At 35.7% G+C, this 24,445-nt stretch overlaps 1 protein-coding gene across 1 annotated transcript in view; it reads right to left on the bottom strand.

Moving 5' to 3' along the window:
* Positions 1-1,501: 1,501 nt before the first annotated feature.
* Positions 1,502-24,445, bottom strand: part of ERBB4 (erb-b2 receptor tyrosine kinase 4) — a gene marked incomplete at its 5' end in the record, with an annotated part of 585,211 nt that continues 562,267 nt past the window's right edge. The window contains 5 exons of the mRNA XM_080799443.1: positions 1,502-1,903; positions 3,227-3,324; positions 5,761-5,907; positions 9,705-9,780; positions 12,134-12,289. Coding sequence (XP_080655569.1) covers positions 1,592-1,903; positions 3,227-3,324; positions 5,761-5,907; positions 9,705-9,780; positions 12,134-12,289 — 789 coding nt within the window. The 3' untranslated portion in view covers positions 1,502-1,591. The remainder of the gene's footprint in view (positions 1,904-3,226; positions 3,325-5,760; positions 5,908-9,704; positions 9,781-12,133; positions 12,290-24,445) is intronic.

The following is a 24,445-nucleotide window of genomic DNA, read 5'->3' as shown; positions in this document are numbered from 1 at the left end:
CGCTAAGCATAAAATGGGGAAAAAAAACTTATTCCTTTATACACCTGAAAGACTTTGTTCCTTCCTATAAAGAGTACTGATGTTCAATGACTATCAATTGATTTAATATTTAAACCTTTTAGTTATCTTCTCCCTATTGGGATGGAATGACATATTTTTCATAGGAAAGAAAAACTGAGGTGTTTCATTTTGTTTTGTTTTGTTTTTTGCCTCTTTCTATATCAACCCTTCTGAATGGGGCAAATGAACAAAAGGTATAGAGTAGGTTGGGGAATGCATTTCATAAGAAAATCACCTGGAGGATTTTCCAAGCAACAGGTACCTTAAACAGTGAGGTAGATATGAAGAAAAACATTATATCATGAAAATAACACGTTCCAATAACTTTGAAGCAATAGTATGTGCAGTAGAGACAGACTGCCTGCATTAGAATCCTACCATTCCACTGGCGAACTGTATGACACCAGTCAAATACCTTAACTGTGACAAGTTTTCTTCATTTGTCAGATGGAGAGGATGATAATAGAACCCAAATAAATTGTTGTAAGGATTCGGAGACTTAGTAAAGATGTGTTTGTACAGATTAAGCACCAGGTGAGTGTTACTTTATTACTGCTGTGAATCTGAAACAAAGCAAACAACTTCATTTTGGAATGTAAGCAGCAGGTGGAAAGTTTTCTCATGCTATGGGCAAGATGGATAGTTTGTTTCACTGGCTGTGATAATGTTCTTAAATGTAGGAGTCTGTACACTTCTTGATGGTGGAGTTTTGTCAAAATTCTTTGAACCTCAAGTAACTGATAATGTCTCACATACAAACATACTCAATACATGTTGAGTGAATAATGAATGAATTTTTTAAAATAACTGAACATATGGATTCGACAGTTTTCAGAAAAAGAATGGTATTCACATAGAGTGGGCTAAATATTTAATATTAAATGCAAATTCTTTTCAGAAGTTTCCTTTGAAACTTCAATCTACCTCTTAGAAATGATTCAGCAGTCTTCCCAAAATGATTGTTAAAGTCCAAAGTATTGAAGTTTTCTGTTTATACTTCAAATTGACAGAGAATATTTAGTCTCTTAAGTGAAAGAGAGTTGTGTTTGTATCACCTCTTGACTATGGTCATACCATCTTTTTAAGAGAGCCCACCTTGTTAAGAACTTTCATTTATTTATAAAAACATAGATTTATTAGTTTGAATGGGTTGATTTCTTTTTAATTGAATTGGTAGATTCTTTAAAACTAAGGTTTAACTAACATAAGACAAAGAAAACATTTCTCATCTTGAAATCCTAAAGATATTTCAGAATACTTATCATATTACCCAGGCTTGTGTTGCAAAATTAACTATACATGGTCTATCTTTCATTGATAGAATATGTTTTTAATCTAGGAATCCTGTTGAAATGAGCTGCATAATTATTTTGTAATTCTAGGGCTTACAATATATTTGCATGATTTTATTTTTTATTATTTATTTATTTGTTATTTTTTTAAAGATTGTATTTATTTATTTGACAGAGAGAGGGAACACAAGCGGGGGGAGTGGGAGAGGGAGAAACAGGTTCCTCGATGAGCAGGGGGCCTAATGCAGGACTTGACCCCAGGACCCGGGGATCATGACCTGAGCCAAAGGCAGACACTTAACGACTGAGCCACCCAGGGGCCCCTGCACGATTTCATTTCTCAGAAATAATATGGGAGGTGGTAGATGATTATTTCTTACCCTATTTGAGTCAATTCTTGCTCTGGAAGTGTAGATGGGAGGTGGAATGTTGAAAGCCTGAGGGACCAGGTACTCCTCAGCATCCATCATGTCTTCCAAATCCTCTTCATCCAAGAGATTCTGAAAGAACTTGCTGTCGTTTGGACTGGGAAGCTTCATGCGATCATCACCCTAAAAGTTTGCCCAGCAGACAAACAAAAGATAATTCTTCCTTTCTTCTGAAACATGCGGACTTTACAGCAAATTTATGGAATATCAAGACAAGTGGTTGAAAATCCATGCATTCGTTTAAAAACATAATTCTTTAGCACAAGTACCAGTCATGAAGAAGCCTGTAACACACTTAGATGTGACAGGGTAGGATAAATACATTTAACAGATTGTGATAAATGCCATCAGAGATGAGTAGAGCAGGATGCTCTGGCTGTTTTGAGGGAGGCATCATCTATTTCAGATCTGAGAATAACGGTAGGCTTCATAGCCAGGATGTTTGAGCTGTGACTTTAAGAATAAATAATAAACGGCAATTAACTTATCAACCTTTACTTTACTTTATTGAGTTGATCTGACATTGTAGCATTCTCAGGACATACAGGCTCCATGATTTGTCCTATAACATAACACTGTTAACGTGCTAGCTTTCAAAATCACAGCACAAGGGGCAAATAATATAAATGAAGGTGGGAGAGACACCAAAATCCTACTCTTTTTTCCTTCAACTATTTCTTAAATATGATTGTTTTCATTTTTCAAAATTATGGATATTTTTGTAAACAAGTTGTTTGTGCAAATTAATTTGGGAAAAAGATAACTGGAAACTATTCTAAAACCTGGCTTTTATCTTCAAGTCAGACTATTGATAGGAGGATAAATGCTACCTTGTTTTCCTGAGGAAAATTAATTCCTCAGGAAAAAGTAACTCAGGGTCTCTTTGGTTATGATTTAGGTAAAAATAATCATAGATTATTTTTACAATTTTTAAATTATCTAATCCATTTTTTCTACTGTTTAATATAAAATGTTCTTTGGGGCTATCATTTGATTCATATGTACATCAGTTCACTTGAATCTGAGTTATTGCTTGGATACTGTATATCTTCCCAAACAAGACACATTAATAAATATTTTTTAGGAAATTAAATGTCAATGTATTGAAACTTTTAATTCACTGTCTTCAACCATGGACAAGATTAAAACAAAAATCCATCTTTCTTTCATTCTGAAAAGGAAAGATTATAATAATGGACATGATTTCATGCATGTTAATAAAAAGCAGAGTGCTTGTCTGGGGATAAGGACATTTTATGTATATGAATAATCATAATTAGCTGCCTGTTTGGTACTGGGGGCCCTTGAATACTAAGGGAAGATTCTTAGAAGTAGTTGTGACATCAAGTGGAAGGTTCTTGTCCATAAGTCATTTTACATGATATTCTGCTTAATCGACTTATAAGCGGTAACTTCCACAGTTCTAAAGACCAGTTCTGTACCAACCTGAATAACTAGGTATCTTTGAGGGTCTCGAGCCATCCTCGAAAATTCAGCAGCCAGTTCCTTAAATTTAGGTCTACTGTCAGCATCAATCATCCAACCTAGAAAGTCACACACAACACAAAAGTCACTCTATCCATAATTATGAAGAAGTAGGATGTTAATTTTATGAAAACATAGGCTGGGTTTGAAAAATGTTGTTTTAACAATATAATGACCTAAAAAAAAAACAAAAAAAAAACACAAAGAAAGCTAAAGAAAGAAACAATCCAATAGGTGAGCTTCTATCTCAATCAGTTTGTTGATATTCAGAAGTAAATGAAATATATGATAGAATAACAGAAATTTTTAAGGGCGCCTTGGTGGCTCAGTGGGTTAAAGCCTCTGCCTTTCGGCTCAGGTCATGATCCCAGGGTCCTGGAAGGCAGTTATGCTCACCACTATACCACCAACGCTGCACAGATCCCAGGGTCCTGGGATCAAGCCCCGCATTGGGTTCTCTGCTCCGTGGGGAGCCTGCTTCCTCCTCTCTCTCTGCCTTCCTCTCTGCCTACTTGTGATCTCTGTCTGTCCAATAAATAAATAAAATCTTTAAAAAAGAAAAAAGAATAACAGAAATTTCTATTTTGTTGATCTAATTTAAAATTCATTTTTCTTCTTAGAAAACATAACCTAAGCTAACTATGGGAGCTTACAGAAGCTCTGATTTCCTTTTTTTTTTCCTTAAGTATGGAGAGAATGCCTTTTTTTTTTTTTTTTTTTTACTTTTTTTGATGGTAATAGAAGAGGTGATTGGGATATAATTTATTATTTTACGTCAGGAGTGACATGGAGCTTTGGTTACAATGCAGTACACCAGCACAGAGGGGGAGAAGGGAAATGAAAGCAACTTTCTCATGCTACTCTTTTCCTGGTGGGGAAAAACCAGTGCAAAATGATTGGTAATGTTTGTTCAGCAATAGCCATTAGCTTATCTAAGTACTAGCCTTTGCAGCATAAAAATACTATCAGCAATTTTCAAGGTATGTATTATTATTTAGCTGGGAGTCTAGATAAAGTGGGTCTTATCTCCCCAGGCTCTGTTTAGCTGATGAGATCACAAGAATAAAAGCACCAAGCTTTTCCTTATTTTCTTGCCAAATGACCCTCTTCCTAGGTATTAAAACTCATAAAAGCAAGGTAAAACTCCCTATTAGGCAAAATATTTTCCTGATTTTTCATTGTTTCATCAGAGCAGCTAAATGAAGTATGTTAATCACTTCTGATGCTAGTTATGAGATCAAATCATATAATGCATGCATGTTTTTTAAAGTTCCTTCCATAGATGACTACTGAATGATGTTTGATCCAATAAAGCTATAAGGTTTATTTCCTTTTTCTGGGAGTTCAATTTTTATTCTTGTTCTGGGAAGTCTTTGGGTGTCATTTCATGTATCATTAATATCAGCTGAATTTTTTCTCTCTTAACAAAGCTCAACTATTTGCATCCACTTAGGAAAAAAAAAATGCTGTTGATACCAAGATGCTAATGACGAAATAGGTGTTTCTGGAACTACTGGAATCAAAAAAGGTTAACTTCGCTGGGAGGTATCAGTTTCTTTCTAACTAAATATTGAGTAAATAGAACTATGCTTAGAGAAAAGGGCATGCTGACCTGAACTGGAAAGCACATTTTTATTTCTTCCCTCACTGACAGAATGTATCACACATGTCATGAATATAAATCTGAGTAGACCTAGGTCCAAAGTCTCGTATTAATAAGATGCTTATTCACCTTCACCAGTTTGTTTCTTTGCTAACCCTGTGTAAATCAAAAGGGGAAAACCCCAGATTACACAAGAAAGATTGCTGAATGTTAATCTCACTTAAATTAAGTAGGAAACTCCAGAGACTTCCCTAATTCTATTTAAATTAAGAGCCTAGGCTGCCAAAACACATTTATAATACATATGTGTCTGGGGCATAGAAAGAAGAAAGAAAAGTAAGAGCGTTTGATGTAAACAAATGATCAAATTAAAAAAAAAAAGCAAACATTCGTAATCTTTTTATTTCACTGTAGAAATTCATGTCTTCTCACTTCCCATTCTGCCCTGCTAATTTCCTGTTGACTAAAACTGGTAAACCTATTTCCATTTAATTCATCTTTTTAAACTATCAGTTTGAAGCTTTCTTTCTTTATATTTAGATCATTTGTTTAGACCGTTATTTTCCTATAAAGATTACTAACATTATTGTGACTAATTACATCTCTTTGTGAAAGACAATTTGATTGTCATGGAAATGATAAGAATCAAAGTGAAATGAATCAGAAGAGTAAGAGTCATATAATTTCAACTTTATAATGTGGAAGCATGCATACTGATGCATATTGCTTCCTATCAACAAGCCAAAAACACAGGTGTTCACACGATTTTTCATAATTATTTTTGAGCTTTCACATTTTTCAATATATAAAAACATTAGGCAGGTAGATTAATCCATTCTATTATTTTACTAAGCATGATGATGGCGATGATAAAATTATTTTGCAATCTTACATTTGACCATGACCATGTAAACGTCAATAGTGCAGATCGGAGGCTGGGGCAAACGTTCTCCTTTCTCTAATAAATCTGGGATCTCTCGGGTTGGAATTCCATCATATGGTTTTCCTCCAAAGGTCATCAGTTCCCATATAGTGACTCCTAAATTAGAGATCAAATATTTACATAAGCATATTAACAACATAATTTGAAAAAAAAAAACAAAAACAGCAAAATGCCAGTGACAAAAGAAAACTCCCTGGCAGGCCAAAAAAAAAAAAAAAATAGTGTAAAGATGGGTGCTGGGTGGCGCAGCTGGTTAAGCATCCAGACTCTTGGTTTTGGCTCAGGTGGTCATCTCAGGATCATGAGATCGAGCCCCACCTCAGACCCTATGCTCAGCTCCTGGTCTGCTTAAGACTCTCTTCGTCCACCCCCCCCCACCCCCACCACTCCCACCACTCTAAAGTACATAAATAAGTCTTAAAAACAAGTAGTCTAAAGAAAGGCTCTTCAGATTTCTATATCCATATCCATCTATTTCTATATCCATGCATTAGGAGAAGCCCAGTGACAAAATCTTTGTGGGAAATTCAATTATCTTACGATTGTCTTGAAATTTTTTTTTTTTTTTTAAGATTTTATTTATTTATTTGACAGAGAGAGATCACAAGCAAGCAGAGAGGCAGGCAGAGAGAGAGGGGAGGAACAGGCTCCCCGCCGAGCAGAGAGTCCTATATGGGACTCGATCCCAGGACCCTGAGATCATGACCCGAGCCGAAGGCAGAGGCCCAACCCACTGAGCCACCCAGGCGCCCCTGTCTTGAAATTTTTAATGAGTAGCAGAGACAATTCAGAGCAAATGTCAGAAGACAGAGTCTGTTCCCCATTTCTACTTTTAGGTCATGTTAATGTTTGCTGGTCCAAGTTAATTTTCACTACACAGCAATAGAGCCTATCAAACAATTTATTATATACATGTGTGCTCAGTATCAAGTAATTATGATTGCAGATAAAATCTGATGTTGACTAATTTTGAGATTACCATTTTTTGTGATTTCAAGTCCTATAGGCTAAGCTGGGATGCCAGAATGATTACCTCATGTTATGGTAAATCATTGTGGCTCTCTTTTTGACTCACACAAAGAGAACAGATGGAATGAAACACATTTCTATCTTTAACACCTGTGAGAGGCTGAGGGATCCAAATATAACATAATACCTGTGAAATAGGTATCACAAAATTGAAGGGAATCAATAATAGTCGATTCCTTAGATAAGAAATCACTTTCTTGAACCACTAGAACAGTGATTCCCTCTGTAAAAGCAAATACCCTAAACACCAGCCTGCAAATAGCTAATTCTGATAATAATAATGATTCTGGTTTGAACAATAGTATATGTGCTATAGGTCTCTTTATGATCTCATAAATATACAATTAAAAAGTTATCATTTCTTAAGGATAAGGATTTTAAGTTCATACAGAGCAATCTGTGCATAAGATTCTTACCTAGTGAATTTTGATGGGTTCATAAAATACACAACGTATGTTTTAATTAGGACTATGCTTTCTTTCCTACTGGAATGAATTATTTATTCAAACTGAGGTCTTTTTTAGCTAAAACACATTACTGGCTGATAATAAAACAGTTATTACTGGCTTAAGATATAAAAGTACATGTGAACTTCAAATTATCCTTTATCATAATATTATTAACAATTACCTGATTTTTCTTGTTAATATTTTCATCTTATGATCCTTAGGTATAATACAAAAATGTAACAAGTAGCACAATTTAACTGTTTGATCTTGATTAAATCCTACTTAATTTTGCATATTGAAGAATAGCTCTGTAGAACCAGTAATGAAGATTGAGTGTCCATGAGGCAGGCTGGAACAAGTTAAGAAGAGGATGGCTGTCCATTTCTATTCATTCAGTCAATATAAATACATATTTATAGGATATGTATTTAATGAGGGCATTTTGTTAACTTATGTATGCAGTTATAAAAGAACAGATGCTTTTACCTCTCTATCAGAACTTCTAAAAAAAAAGAACTTCTAATATAAAAAATCGCAAAGCAATTACAAATCAAAATAATAGAAACTATAATAAAGAGAATATAAACTATAATAAATATAAAAACAAAAGAAGGAACATCAAAACCCCCACCTCTGCCAATAATAATCTAATTTTATCTTTGCAGGAGTGACCACACGATAGGGTTAAACAGAGATGGATATAGAAGGACAGCCCCAGGAAAACTGAATCAGAAACATCCTCAAAACTTACAATCCTATCATTTGAACATAAACCATAGCCAATGCATATTTATTTTTATAAATTAATTTTTATATTAATTTATAAAAATAAATACACATCTGGTGGCAAATTTCCACAAAGGTGCATTGTAAACAACATTATTTTTCTCTCTGCCTTATATGCCTTTTGCAATCAACTATGATATATGATAAAAATCTTAAAATATCTTATGGATATGGGTTGATAACCTGGGCTATGTTTCAAAGCAGAGTACTAATCTATCTATCTATCTATGTACTTATATTAGAGGTTATTTAAAATTGCTTGCAGCAGATTGCCGCATTTAATTGAGCGAAACATTCATAGAAAAAAAGGAAAAGGAAAGTGATATATATGTCATATATTAAAATATAAATGTCAAATATTAAAATATAAAATCTAATTTGTTTCATGTAATATATAGACTAGATTTGTGTTCTGCATAGTCTTCACAGTTCAACAACTTAAATTTTTCAGTAGTTGCCCTATACTTGTCTAAATCTCAAGCACAGCACACTTTCTACTTCAAAGCTTATTTAAAAACATTTTTTTTTTTGTTTTTTCAGTGTTCCAGAATTCATTGTTTATGTACTACACCCAGTGCTCCATGCAACATGTGCATAGAATACACGGGGCCTTTGTGGAAATTTTAAAATACAGCATACGTGTGTGGAGGGAAAAAACACTACAGAAATGTCTTAACTTTTTTTTTAAGATAATTTGTGCTTCTCTAGATAAGAGGTATAAGTTCTTTAGTGATTGAATGGATTAAGTTTTTTTTCTAAAAATAAAGAACAAAGATAAAGCTAGGCTTAAATTTGAGTAAACTTAATTGTACCATACTTTCAAATCATACCACCACCTTTTGCTTAAAGGGCATCATGCTTACAATTTGTAAGAAATACTGGTTCTTTGCCACATATTTAAACTTAGAAAAGGTCTTGATTCATTCTTACTAATACCTGGATGGACTTCAGTTGTAAATAGCCAGATAGATCTAATTATCTCATCTCAACAATTGAGTTAAATGCAATTAAATGAATGCTCTAAGTTTAAAATCACTCTTTCTGGGTTCATATTATTCATTCTCTAATGTATCTGTTTATTCCAAAGTAGTTTGTAAATTAAAATCAAAACTGCAATTAACAATCTTCTCTTCTATTTCTCCCCTCATGTTTGCTCTCACCTTACTGCTTTCAGTAATTGTTCTTTATTACAACAACCTCTTTCTTATTATAGAAAAGACATTCTTTTATTTTTAATATGTTTTCAAAGAGTTTTTTGAAAAATCAAGGCTATGATGCTCTATGATATTGTTCCTAAACTAAAATTGGTTATTTTTTTTTCTGTCAAAATGATCAGAAAAGTTGCTACCAAACCAAAGGTTATGGTAGACAACTGAGATCTTAATATATTACATTTTAGAGAACCAAGAAATAACAACAACCAAAAAAAGCAGATAAATGATACAGTTTAGAGGGGTTTTTTTTGTTTTGTTTTTAAGTAGAAGAGCAAAGAGTTAATTCCTTTTGGAAACAAGGCTTGTAAGTAGGTATTTCCAACAAAATAAAATAAATTGGCTTAAATATTTTACATGAGCCTAATATATTTATTTTTGCCTTAAATCCCTTAATTCACAAGGAATATTTATTTACCATAGCTCCAAACATCACTCTGATGGGTAAATTTTCTGTAGTGTATACACTCCAGAGCCATCCATTTAATTGGCATCTGAGAAATAAAAAGAGAAATAAAAAGTGAAAGTCTTATAGTTATTTGAAAAGTCATTCTTACATTCATTTCCCAAAACATGATTCTCTGGGCTTGCCTCAATTGTATTTTTTTATTGTGAATTTTTTGTATGTATAGAAAATACAGATATAATAATAATAAACATTTTTTCCAGTTTAGAGAACAATGATTTATAATTTATAAAATTTGTAAAGTGAATTAACCTAAAGATATATTTATTTTTAAAAGCTTCATAAACAATGAAAAGTAAAATAGTATCACTTTCTATAGTACTTAATTAATGTTCAGCAATTAATTCAGTTACTGGTTAATATTATGACCCACAATATCGATTCTAGACATTTAAGACATATGCTTCTAAAAATATGATCTACTACATCTTCCCCCTCAAAATGAAATTCCTTACACTTTCACTTATTCTTTTTTACCCTCAGAAAATTTCTGGTTACCAGTAAGATGGTCTATTTCTATACTTGCCCCCACTTTCTCCTTCCATATAATTTGGTCACTTGAAACACCTAAAATAATGAATTCCAAAGTTAGGCTTGCTTTGTTCCCCAGCCACAGATGATCTCCCTTGTCTTGGTTAGCCAGTATTGAAAATAAGTACCATTTTCAGACCAGGAATTATATAAAAGAATGTGCGAGGATCAGCACCAATCTATCATCGCTACAAGAAAAACAACTCAACTCACATACCCTGCTGATAAGGGGTCAGAAGAGTTAAGTTTCAACTAGGAAGGGCAGCATTATATAGCTGGAAATATAATTAGATTCTACAGAATAAAGATAAACACTTCTACTTTGCAGTTGAAAGCTTAAAACTAAACAGGCCTTTGAAATCATGAGGTTTGCTGCTCACCAAGGTGACACCAAGGCAACTGCATGACAGAATCACGGTATTCAGTGAAAAGGAACAGGAGACACACCGAAAGTGATTTCCCTATGGGCAAGGAGTTAGCCGACTTTATGGACTACAGACATTGTGTTAAAGAAGTAAGTTTAAATCACAGGTGGCTTGATAAAGACTTAATGGTTACCAGGCATTTAAAGCTATAATGAATCTTGCTTTAGACAAATCCTACAGCTGTATTTTCTTAAGACAAGTGAAGTCATGTGATTTATAGACTTCTACTGTGGAATCTTACAGTGAATTTCAAAGCTGTGGTCTCAAACTGCTGCAATTTGGTAGTAAACTGGCAGAACAGCCTAATAAAATCACGGAAAGATTGGGAAATACTACAAAATGAAAGTTATTTTTTTAATTTTTCTTTTGTGATAGGATTTGAATACGTATATAGTTATATAAGAGATCATATAAAGTAATATAAAAATCATATACTGACATACAAAAATCAATGTTAAGTATTTGGAAGCCTATCACTGCAAAATATTTGTAATATATATTTGGGTGTCTCATGATAAATAAAGCACATAATAAACATATTTAAATGACATATCAATCACTTTTTTTTGTTAGCATGTGTTTACACATCACCATAGGTTAAGGATGCATTTGCTTATTTCATTTGGCCTCTCCTCCTAAGTTTTCCCACATTAAGCTAGAGCGACCTCCAGATGGAGAGGAGATATCCTCACAGTTTAGCCAAGAATGGCAATCTCAACAGTGGGTTAATGATGAAAAACAAGAGCTGGAACTAAGGCCTGGGCTGAGACCATATGGCAGGGACACAGTTGTCAGGCGAGGCCAGAGGCTGGACAGTCAGAAAAGTAGAAGAGGCAATGGTACTGTTAAGATCCCCAGGATATAGTAGTCTACATTTTGGTCGAGAGCATCAGGTTAAATAAAGCAAATTGGCCAATCACGTACTATAGTAAGCTTAAAAAAATAGAGGCAGAAAAGAGAAATCTGTTTTATCTGGTATAAGAGGATTAGAAACTAAACAGGATGATGAATGAAAGTTTATCCCATGAGTTATGGTTCTTGGTAGTAGCCAGGCTTCTCCCTAATCTATGAAAGAACAGTTGTGTCTCTCTGTAGTGGTCAGTCCTGTGTTCTTAGGATCGGTGAAACAATGTCTATGGTTCTGGATTAAAGTGTAATTTCCAAATCACCTAAGGGTCCACCCACTTCCCAATACTGGACATGACATAAGGACCACTAGAGATGAACTGCCTTATCTTGGCTACTTTCGGGAAATTGACATTGGTATATATAATATATTTGACCCTGGGTGAGAGAGAAGGCAAATGGTGGAATTAAGATTTTACACTTTCATAAACTCAGATTTAGTGGCCTTTTCCTCTATGATGCAAGAAGATAAAATATCATACCATATTTTCAAGCAATAGTGCTCTAAAAAACACCCACCTTTCCTCCATCAGCATTATATTCTTTTTCATCTCCTTCTAAGAGTCTGGCTAGTCCAAAATCTGTGATTTTCACATGGTTTGGAGATTTCACTAAGACATTTCGGGCTGCCAAATCCCTATGAACAAGCCGTCTTTCTTCCAAGTACATCATTCCCTGAAAAATACCAAGTTCCAGAAAGATAGTCAGTCAATGCCTAGGCTTTTCTATTTGTCTAAAAAGCAGTTTCTTAGCCTTCAGTTGCAAGTGCTTGATTTCTTTAAGCAAAGCCAGAATCCTGAAATATTTTTAAAATTAGGAAAAACCTGGGGTAAAAAGCAAACCACAAACAACTTTTGGCCCTTTTCCCCTAAAGTCCTATAAAGAATGAATTACCTGTACATGAGCTAAATGTTAGGTCATTTTTTCCCCTCAGAGTTGTTATACTCTTTTGCAAACACTTGCACTAGTGAGGCATATGTGTGTTTCAGTAGATAAGCTAACACACACTTGGACTGACCCCCATATTTCTAGTTGTTTTTTTCTCAATAACTCCTGCTTCATGTCATCCTCCCTGTACCACACCTGCTCCAAATAAAGACACCCATCCATAATTTTTTTAAAATATTTCATACAAAGGTTTAATGGTGCCAAAATCATCATCATAGATTCTATCCAGGCTGAAGAATTATATTATTCTTATTAATTATGCAAAAAATGAACTATACCTTAAAGGCACAAGCCTGTAATTTTTTTAAATGACTTCAGTGACATTAGTGACATTGTAAGTGACATTGTAAGAACCCACAAGTGAAATTACGTTGTTTAAAATGACCCTGAAATTAGCCTTTAATATGTTCTCTTCATTAAATATATAGGGTAATTAAAAATAAAATGTATTGCTGATTGCCAACATTTGCATATATCCACATATATCCATATATGTTCATATATATATTCATATATATATATATTCATAATCCATAGAAGCAATAAATATCAACTGACTTTACCAGTAGAGAAACTAAGAATCATTAAACGTTAGCCTTAACTAAAGGTTGATATAAAAGCAAGGAAGTAAAGACAGAGGCCCAGATTAGAGTGAACATATTCTTATTGAAGTGTTAGAGGAATTCTGTATTTGAGGATTTCAGAGGTAAAAAATGTTGTCATTCAAAAACAAAATCATAATCACTAGAAAATGGTTAGAGCATACTCTCATGCCCATTGCAAATCTAAGCTGTTGATAGTTAACATTAGAATTGCAGGACTTTGAAGGATTAATGGTTGCTGATATAAAAACAAAAGCTGTGGAAAACAGACATATAAATCACACAGGTTAAAAAAAAAAGAAGAAGAAGAAAAGAAAAAATATGAAATGTACACCCAGTGTAGTGTAAGGAGAAGATTACTTTAAACAGCATCATGGGCCAAACACTATACTATAAATGCCCATTAAACACAACCAGTGGAGATACTGGCTGATATGGTCCACCTGGTCAGCTGTTGGGTGACACCATTTTTATTAGTGTTTTCTGAAATCAGTGCACAACTGAGGTCTTCTTTCCTAAACACTGTTTTCTGTTTGAGTATGCAAACTTAGAAATTCCTAGAATAAAGTGAATCTAAAAACATACAGCCTTTATATGACTTAAGGGATCAAAAAACAGACTTTTTGCCTTGGAGATAAGATTTTTTCAATTATTTGCCCATTGAAGGAATGTCCACAAAACATTCATCTTTCCTTTCTTACCACCTTCATATCAGAATACAGAAAGTATGCTGGCAACGAGTTAATATTCAGATCCACACACGATGATGGAACACACACTAAGTCCCAGGCACTGTGCTAGACATCAGGGAAACAAAAGAGTCAGAGAAGATCTGTTCACTGAAGGAGGACAGAGCTATTAATGAAATGGGCAGACATGGAATATGGACTTGAGTGAATTGCTTTGATACACATAAAGGCATTTAAGGAGAGTTGTTTTGATGATCATCTGTAGTAGAGTCTAGCGAGTATGCATGAGATGGGAGCCTTCAGAGAGATCCCAAGGCCCAAGTAAGATTTGAAAGATGTCCACCAGTTGGGCAAGGTGAGGGGAAAATTGCAGTTAGAGAGAACACACGTAGGGGCATCAATACCATGGTGTACTTGGACAAAGGTATGTGATTCAGTATTTCTGAGTCATTACATATAAAGGCAGGAGAGGGGTGAATGGTGAGGCTGACAAAATAAGAAGAGGCTCAATTCAACAAGGGCCTCTTATATGTCATGGTAGAGAATCTGAGCTTTTTCCCTTAGGCAGTATTTGATCTGGTGATGCAGAAGTTGTTTTAAAAAGGAGAGCAACACAATTATCACTGAAGTTTTGAAAAAAACCACCTGGTATATAGACAAAGGATTGGACACAAATACAGCTGAAGTTGGAAGCCTCTGCTACAATACAGAAGAAAAGTGATGAGATGGAAAATAATAAAGGTTACAAATTGGCAGTCCATGGGCTATATCCATTTTCCACACATATTTTTTGATCCCCACAGTGGGCAACTTTCAAACATCCTTTTTAGCTGATGACTGGCTGTATGCCATTGCGGTGACCTTCAACTTGCCAAGATCCCACCACTCACTATTACTACCTCCAAGTTCATTTACAATACTCATCTAGCTTCAATGCATGAGGGTCTGAATCTTTGACTAAACGAGGCCAGAAGAAATTTCAGGGAGAGGACAATTCCAAGATACACTTATATAATAAAATAACCATCCTTGGTAATCAAATAATGAAAAAGAGAGTAAATTATGAATGGTTGTGTTTCCTGACTTTGGTAATTTAGGTTGATAATAATAATTCCTTTAACTAACTATTATCCTAATGCAAATAATAGTGATATATACTATACCAATAGAGAACTAATATTCACCAAGAAACTTAAGACCCTAATGGCACATTATATGTTAAGAGCAGAACTATAAAAACTCCAAATGTTCTATGATATTATATACACAAAGCCTTACCAGGTGATAGACCACCTTGAATCTCAATTCCATTTGTCTATAAAAAAGGTTTTCTTCCAAATAATGAGAACTCAATTCAGGAAACCAGATGATAATTTCTATATAGTTTCCTCTACTCACCTGACCATGATTAAAAGAAATAAAAGCAGAAGCATCTGTATTATTACCAAATCATCAAAATATATTTGTATGGTTGCTTTGCAACTATGAGTACATACATTATAGGAATACTATATAATACTGAGTACATTATAGGAATACTAACATGGACAATAACCACTGCTAACATTGACTGAGTACTCAGAACATGGCAGGTATTAAACTAAACACTTCTACCACAATAGGTTAACTTAATCCTATGAGATGTATACTGTTTTTATCCCATTTTAAATATGAGAAAACCAAGTCCCAGAGATGTCATTACTTGCTCCAGGTTATCTAATGAGTGATAGAGCTGGGATCTGATCCCTTGCTGTGGGGCTCTAAACTCTACATATTTAAGCATACCCCCCTCTCTTGATGGGTCACGGGGTCATGCGGACACGTAGAAATTAACGTACACAGTGAAGCCACACAGCTTTAAAAGATCCTCGTTCTTTTGGAGCAAAAATATAATAAGATGTTTCTGTGAACTGAGGGCATATGCAAGTGACTGACTTGTTTATATTTATATTTAAAATTCAGCTAAACTATAGAACTTTTCTGATTTGGCAGGAATTTGAATTACATAAATTAGAAACTTAATTCTTGCATCGGCCCCAGGATATGCAGGATGGTGGAGTTGGTTTGAGTGTAGATTCTGGGGTCAATTGCCTGAATCGAACCCAGCTCTACCGTGTTCTAGCTGTGTGACTCTGGCAAGTTAGTTAATCTGACACTCATCTTTGTCTCTAAAATGGCCATAAAAGCACCTATACCACAGATTGTTATAAAGATAAAACGTGTTAATATATGTAAAGCACTCAAATAGTAGCTGCCACATCGTAAGTGCAGAACATGCAAGCTTTCATTATTTTTCCACAGATATCAACAGCCCTAGCGTGAACAAGAATAACTTACCCTCATTAACTTGAATTGCTTATTTGAGAAAATCTGTGAACCTCAACTAATATATCACGTTAGGTGTTCAATAAATGTTTACAAATGGTGATACGTATACCCATAACCAATCCATCATGATTAATGTGTAGGTACAAATTCCAAATAATTACTGTTCAAAGTATTATTTTAGTAATGACTCACCTGAGGATGCTGTTATATAAAAAGAAGGAAAAATTAGGGAATCTACTAAAAGATTTGGTGCCTCCATAAATACATCAGAGTCACAATTTTAGTGAGGAAAAAGGTCATGAATAATGGCTTTTAGGTTGAAAGTTTTCAGTGCTGCAGAAAGGGTGAATAAAATAGTAGATTTGCTCTACTGAAATATCTGTCTTTTATCAGCACTGAAAGTTTTTCATAGACATATTTTAGGAGCATTTTGTCTACTTCTAGACCCAAGTGCTATAAGTCTGATTTTACCCAAGCTATTCAGAATTTACCATTCTCCAAGCCATTCAGTATTTTACCATTTTTCATACTTGCTCTATTGGCCATAATGAGTTTTCAAAGAGTACTTACTTATTTTCTGTTTTGCTTATACCTCCTAAGAGGTGCTTTAAATGAATACAGTCTAGCTAGGGAAAGTCAAACTTAACTCTGACTTCCAGAAATGCACTTTAATAGCAAAACCAAGGATAATTTTATTACAATTGAGTTTAAAGTTTTAATCTCTGGTTAAAATTGACTCATCTAAACTGCTCTATGGAAATATATCAAAATATCGGTATTGATGAACACCTAGCAATGACCTTCTTTTCAATCTTATGATATTTGAATCACAACTGTCTAGCAAAAATGCATTCTTATTATGTTTTAATCCAATGTGAAAATATATTCTGCCCAGCTGCAGGAAACTAACGCAAGTCAAGAGAGACCAGACTATTTTTGACAATAAATATTTGCTTCCCATATATAGGCCATGTGACAATTTCATCAAACACATGTGTGGAGCTAAAAATTTCAAGCTGCAGTCAGCTCTCACAGGCATTAATCTCTGGAGTTAGCAAGAGTACAGTTTTCTCTTCTTTTCTTTTTTTTTCTGTTTTCATTCTAATAACCTGAAGCTTTTTTAATAACACAGGAAGCTTCAGGAAAGCTAGCTTCAAATGAAAATCACTCCTCTTTTCTACTTTTCCTTCTAAAAGAATTCTATGCCTGAGGAAAAAAAAATCCAACTATAATGCTCTCTACTGTTAAGGCTAAAGATATGAGCATGTTCAATGAGAGAAAGGGGCCTTTTTGGATGAAGTAACTGACTTTATCCAAATAGTGCATGAAGGGAAACTAAGGGGGTTCATAATTAAATCAACTGAGAAGCCTTTTCAGCCAGAGAAAGCTGGTTCAGGGCAGCAGAGAGAGAACACAGAACTGAATGTTGGAGTTAGAAGTCCTGGAAATGCTGTTCACTAGGCTTTTGACCTCAGATACTCATTTCACCTCTCCTATAAAAGTGACAGACTGGCCTAAATGATCTCTGAAGTGTCCTCTAGCTTTAAATTTTTATTCCATGATAGATGGAACTGTACAACAGACCTATATAAAATACTAAGTCATAGGCCAATAAAAGACACAGAGAACAGTAAAGAAAGACATAGAGTAGATGCCTCCCTTCAAATATTTAGTGAGAGCCATGAATATGTTTTAGTAAAAGTCAGTTTCATGCATCCAATGTTTAAGATGACAGACTTTAGAAATAAACCCCAGCTCTTAGTAGCTCTGTGTCTTTGGTCAATTTATCTGTGTTTCAATTTCCTCATCCAGTAAAGGCATAATGATAGTACTTACCCTGAAGATTGTCTTGAGGACTCAATGCCTTCGTGTTTATAAAACATCTAGAACATTCAGTATTCTAAGATATCATGTGTTTTCTAAATAAATAACCTCAAATTCAACCATCTTATTAAAAACACAATTTGACTACTGTAAGAGAAAGAAAAGATACCTAAACGAAATACCTACTGGCTACTCAGCAAAATTAGGTGAAGTAATTTCTGTTTCTTGCTCATTTGTCCCTGAATATTCTCCTATTATTCTTTTCAGAGGGAAAAAAAGCAGATTCACATTGCTGTCCTAAACTAGCTTAGAGTTAATACTCATGGTTCATTCTTATATCTTCTGATTGTACCTATGATCTTCAAGAAATTTCGTTCGATTGTATGTAGTTCATAAGGAGATTTTGAAATATTGAGGGCTAAATTTATATCAGCTTAACAATGGGTAATAAAAACAACACCTTTGTTATTTGAAATGTATATTTCACAAAGTCACAATAGTATATTTGAGTGTGAGTAAATGTGTGTGTGTGTGTGTGTGTGTGTATGTCACAGGCATGCATGCATATAGTAGTTGTTGTGGTGTAGTGCTCAGAAACTTCTTCAGGACCAACAGTTTCATGGGGAGTGTTGGCTGCTGGTAGCTCCCAGCTGCATCACTTTGGATGCTTTGATACCTCCAACCCAAGTGCTGCTTTGCTGGGGGTTTTGCCTTCTCAGAGTCAGCACATACCTAGCAACTGGCTGAATGCAGTTATAAAGTCCATTCCCCCATAGATGACTGTGAAGAACTATTCCAATTCCAGGGCTCTCTCCTAAAGTTGGGTGAGGTCTCTGTTACAATTTCATCATAGCTCAACTTTTCCCCTCTACCTACTATTTTTCATTGCTTTATAGGTATTGCCCCTGAGAACACTTGCCAAAAAAACTTCCTGCATGCAAATCTGTTTTAGACAATGTTTTCTAAGAGCCAACTCAAGGCAATATGTGTGTCTTTTGTCTTCATTTTCTTTTAGGATGTCAGGTATACAGAGTTTTTAGTTAATCATACCTCACAATCCATATGTGCTCTTATCATTGTTCCCCTATACCCCCCACCCCAATGTCATTCTTCTTTCCAGCATAAGTATTCACAGCAGTGTTTTTAAAAATGTACATCTTTCCAATCCATCTTCCATATGCTTATTTATTTTTATATTTTTAAAAATTGGTTTGTTTTAGGGGTGCCTGGGTGGCTCGTGGGTTAAAGCCTCTGCCTTCAGCTCAGGTCATGATCCCAGGGTCCTGGGATCAAGCCCCACATCGGGCTCACTGCTCAGCGGGAAGCCTGCTTCATCCTCTCTCTCTGCCTGCCTCTATGCCTACTTATGATCTCTGTCTGTCAAATAAATAAATAAAATCTTTAAAAAAAAAAAAAAAGGAAAAAAAATTGGTTTGTTTTATTTTTAATACCTAAATAGTATTGTGCTTTAAATAAAAACATGTTTTACTTGTTTTACATGTTTTACTTATTGTACTTTTTTAGACTGAAGCATGATGCTATAGAAAATCCACTTTACTGTTTCTCGTCACATTAAATCATACACGCAAACTTGTAAACCTATATGCATATATACAGGCATTCCCTGTATGAATGACAGGCATTTCCTGTCAATTTATTGTCTGTTCCACACTTGATGGGGACTAAACCCCATCTCGTTGAAACTACAAACAAGACTGAATGGAACACTAACACCATGTTATATACATTTATATAACACATGTTATACACCAATGATATAAATTGTTTAACAATATAAAAAAACTGTCCAATAGTAATTTTACTGTAGGAGAATTTAGACAAATAAATATGGTAATAATCGTTGTGGAAAATGCAATAGGTAGAGGTTTTTTTATTGACTGAAAATACTGAAATCATATAAGGAATATGATATAACTATACATTATTTTGTATTTTTGAGCCTTCTGTGCCAGTGGACGGTTTTAAGTGTTGTGTATATAAGAACTCACAAGAACCCAATGATATCTGTACTACTATTATTCCCATTTTAAGATGAGGAAACTGATGCACAGAGAAATTAAAAAAGCTTGCCCAAGGGCGACAGTGCAAGACAAAGCTTAGAAAGAATGAAGATTTGACCATAGGCAGCTCCACTCCATAAGCAACAAACTTACCATTACATTATATGACCATATACATTCAACTATAGTCAATAGACTCTAAACCATATATGAAACTAATGAAGACAGCATATATAACTGAATAATTGTTATATAAACAATGGGTGCTGTAAAATTCTTGTGCATAACAAATCTCTTTAGATTTTTTGCTGAGTTCCCCTTGAATGGTGCCTCCAGACCACCTACTTGAGAATTCAACTGTGTATTTATTTTCCAAAATTTGAAGATTGCGTAAGATTTAACTATTACCCAATAGATGTTTGTAGTTAGGTTAAATGAACAATAAGACCAATGTTTTGTAAGGCTGTTCAGGCGGTAGAGATTTTTCTTTGCAGTGTAAGTGGGACAGATTTAGAAGTCCATAATATTTATGATAGGTAGAAGAGAGCAAAACCTGCAGTGCTCGGGGCCAAACCCAAGAGGGTAATATTAGCATACCACAGGGAGTGAACGAGGACAGCCTTTACAGATTCCTGAGGCTGGCTACAAAAACAGATTTTTTTTTTTTTTTAAACTTCTGGTTCTCTACATTTTCTTCAGATGTTTCTTCAGAAGTTTTATTTCCCGTCCTTCACAAGCTTTTGGAAATTTGCACCACAAGAATTTGCAGGATAGCCTGCTTGGGACTCAAAAGTCTCTTAAAGTAACAAAATAATAAGAAGAAACAAACAAACAAACAAACAAAATAAGTTAAGGAGCTTGGGTGAGAAGTCACTGCTTTCCTACCCAATAAATAATGGGTGAAAAAGCTCATCTGCCTGGATCAAGAGAATACTAAACATGCTATCATTTTTCCTTCTCACTGACCTCTTGCCAATATGATCACAAGGAAAGGAGTGAATCGTGTAGTGTCCATGCACTCTCCGAAAAGTATACTTAAAATAGATTACTTCTGCTCCTTAGGCAGCCGATCAATAAAGATGTGGATTGCGACGAGAACGGAGATGTCTGTGAGCTGTAGTAGTTATCCTCTGTGTCTCTTCAGAAATTAATTAAAAATCAATGAAGTGTGCAAACTATTAATACAGCAACCTCTAGATTTACAGATAAAAGCTGAGCCTTTCTCTGAGCATACATATTGTGCAAATACATTCAGACACTATAGGGAGGAGGTTGAACGTCTGATGCCTTTGTTATAATTGAGCAGAAACAAATCATTCCTAATATTCTCTCGTTCCACAGGGTTGCATGCTATTGACTGAAAACCAGGAAGTTCAGTGGGCGGGAATACGTGCATGCAATTCTCCTTCTTAAGACAATTATATCAATTTGGGGAGGTATACTTATTACAAAGCAAATTGTCATCATACAGAGCTAAAAATTTTCAGTGACTATTTTTTTAAGTGCAGTTTACCCATTTATAAGTCCAGGCAGTTGAGTTTATTTTTAACTCCTGGGTATTTGAGAATAAGTATCTTCCCTTGAAAAAAGCGAAATCCCTAGAACACTAAAAGCTCTCATGTGATTTGAGCCAATTTTCTGTCCACATATAATGTATCATTCGATTCAGTTCTGCCTCTGTCTTATTCAGATGCTATGGACCTGGCCCACCTCTGCAAACGCTTGCTCAGCATAACATGTAAAGCTTACAAGAGTGGTACCCGCACACTCCCCTCCCGAAGTCACCCAGCTACTTTCCATCTGCCTGCTCTCCACCCAGGCTCCTCTGGCTCAGGTTCCTTCCTCCTTAAAATTCTCAGAAGGATTGGAACCACAGCTTTCAGTTTTCATTTCAATTTCTTACACTTGATTCGGAAGCCCATTCTGATGCATTTGCTTTGTTTAAAGTTTGCAGTCTCCCTTTGACAGGACGCTAGGACGTTGTCTCTAGTCTCCGCGTAAGGAAACAGGAGAAAAAGATTCCTGATTTATGCCTTGGGTCATTTTCTAGCCCCACATCACCATAAAAATATCAGATAGCTCCAAACAATAAAAGGAGAGTGGCTTATCGGTTTTTAAACTGGCAAGAAATTGTCATCTGAGTTTTTGCGGTTTTCATAGTTTGGGGATCCATAATGGTGTCATAGTAACAACACAAATCTCACTGTCTCTTGGCCAAACCGGCCCGCAGAGCACCTGTAGCTATTCGCTCCTTAGAAACTGCAGGTATTTCTGGGGTTTCCCCAGTGAGCCTCACTGACGTTCCTGAATACTTTCTGGGTTCTTTTTCTCAGAGCTATTCCCTGATACCTGCATTCTTTAAGCCTCTGGAGCCCTTGTGGAAATGCTGCCGTCTTTCTAGTGGCAGCTACCTCTCCGTGCTGGAGAAGTCGCCGCTTACCAGAATTCTCAACAGTGAACATGCCCTTCCAATCTTCTCCACCCGCGAGCGCCCTGCGATCTTCCGCCCTGCCTTAGCCAAGAGCTCCAGGCGCTTCTGCACACTGTACCCTAATTTGCCCCTGGCCATGTTAACGGCTATTCTCGAGACCCTGGTCTCAGCCCCCACAAAACCTTATTCCCTGACTTCAGCTCCTGACTCTGTAAAGGCTCAGACTTAAGTCTAAGACGTAGGCAGGGAGGACTAATACATTCCTCTCCGTTTAATTCTCCCCTTTGACCCCATGCACTTTTTGTCACTGTCTCATTTTCCATCTGCACATGCGCACACCTGCTGTCACGTGCACGTGCGGAACTGCCTCTTCGATCCCATAACTGGGATAGAAGCAACTGGACTGTCCCTCTAGCTTCTTTTCTCGGGAAGTTCCGCTGGAACTCCACGGCTCAAACCAACCTGAACGTTCTGTCGGCTCTGTTGTCTTGGCACATACTGCCTCTTTACCTGCAATGCCCCCTCACCACACAGAGCTAGGCTCCTTCTACCACGTTTCAGATGCAGACTTGGGTGGATCTAATTCTCTCGTGGATCACAAATCAGCTGCCATTTCCTCCACAAAGTCCTCCCTCACTTCCAAGGAGATTATGGGATTATGTCACTCTTATATGACCTTATAATGTCCATTTTCCTTATCTATCATCTATCACCTATTTAAAACTAAACCTTGAGATTATCAAATATTGTTGTGACATAACTTTCTGTGTAAGGCAAGATCAAAGTTACTTTATAAAGCAGAAATAACATTTATAAATTGGGCTGCATCTTCTATGCTCGAGCTTTAGAAAGACTATGCTGCACATGACACGATTTTAGCAGTTTCGGGTGAAAAGTAGAAAAAGATTCGAATACGTCTCATTCCCAGCTGAACACTCATCTCCTAGACCAACTAGCTTGTAGAATTATTTTTAAGAGAAACAACAAAGTGAGGGATGGGAGTACTAAGCTATGTTTTGCCTTGTTCAAATCCTACAAGTTAAAGTTTTAATCTGACCGTCTTTCCTTCTTTTGCTTTAAACCCTTAAGAGTCCTTAACTGCCTGAAGCTGAAATCAGTGTGTTCCTGCTGAGATGACTTAATTCAGTTTGATCCTTCTCACATTTACCAGTCCCATCACATTGCAGACAGTCAATAAATAGTAGTCGATGGATTGATTTCCCCCTCCCTACTCTATCTGTTCATCCATATGTCTTCTACTGCCTTTCGGTCACAGGGTTAGGACAGAAGGAACTCCTGGCAATAATAAATATGCTCGCCAGCATAGAGTCGTGTAACAATTAAAACTAAAGGAAGAAGAAAAAGGATAATATTTAATATTATTGGAAGTAATTTTGTATTGTTAGTGATTTTTTTACTATATCATCCCTTTGCTTTTTTTTGAGACTTTAAATATCTGCTATTTTTCAGGCTTACTTGCATATGTATTACAAAGTGCTTAGTGATTATCTTGACTTTCAGAAAAGTTGGGGGTTGTGTGCTAAATACTATCTGTTTTCCTACAAGGTAGGAAAACCTTGGCGCTGCTCATACACACTGCCAAAGTAGAATTTGAAAGCTGCCCTCTTCATTTGTACCTCTCTCCCGTTCACAGATTTATGCAGTTGATACCTCACATGGGGGGGAAAAAAAGCTGAAAATACACATCACACAAACCGTGCTCCAAAGAGTCATTCTCATTCTCCTCCTGTTCATCTTTGATCGCTGAGTACAGTATGCGTATCAGGTTTATTTATTTATTTATTAAAGATTTTATTTATTTGACACCGAGAGAGCAAGATTAAGAGTGAGAGAGCACAAGCAGGGGAAATGAGAGGAAGGGGAGAAGCAGGCTCCCTGCTGATCAAGGAGCCCGATGTGGGGCTCTATCCCAGGACCCTGGGATCATGACCCAAGCCGAAGGCAGATGCTTAATCCACTGAGCCACC

The sequence above is a fragment of the Martes martes genome (assembly GCF_963455335.1).
Source record: "Martes martes genome assembly, chromosome: 3".
Taxonomy (NCBI): domain Eukaryota; kingdom Metazoa; phylum Chordata; class Mammalia; order Carnivora; family Mustelidae; genus Martes; species Martes martes.
This window is presented reverse-complemented; position numbering and strand designations above follow the sequence as displayed.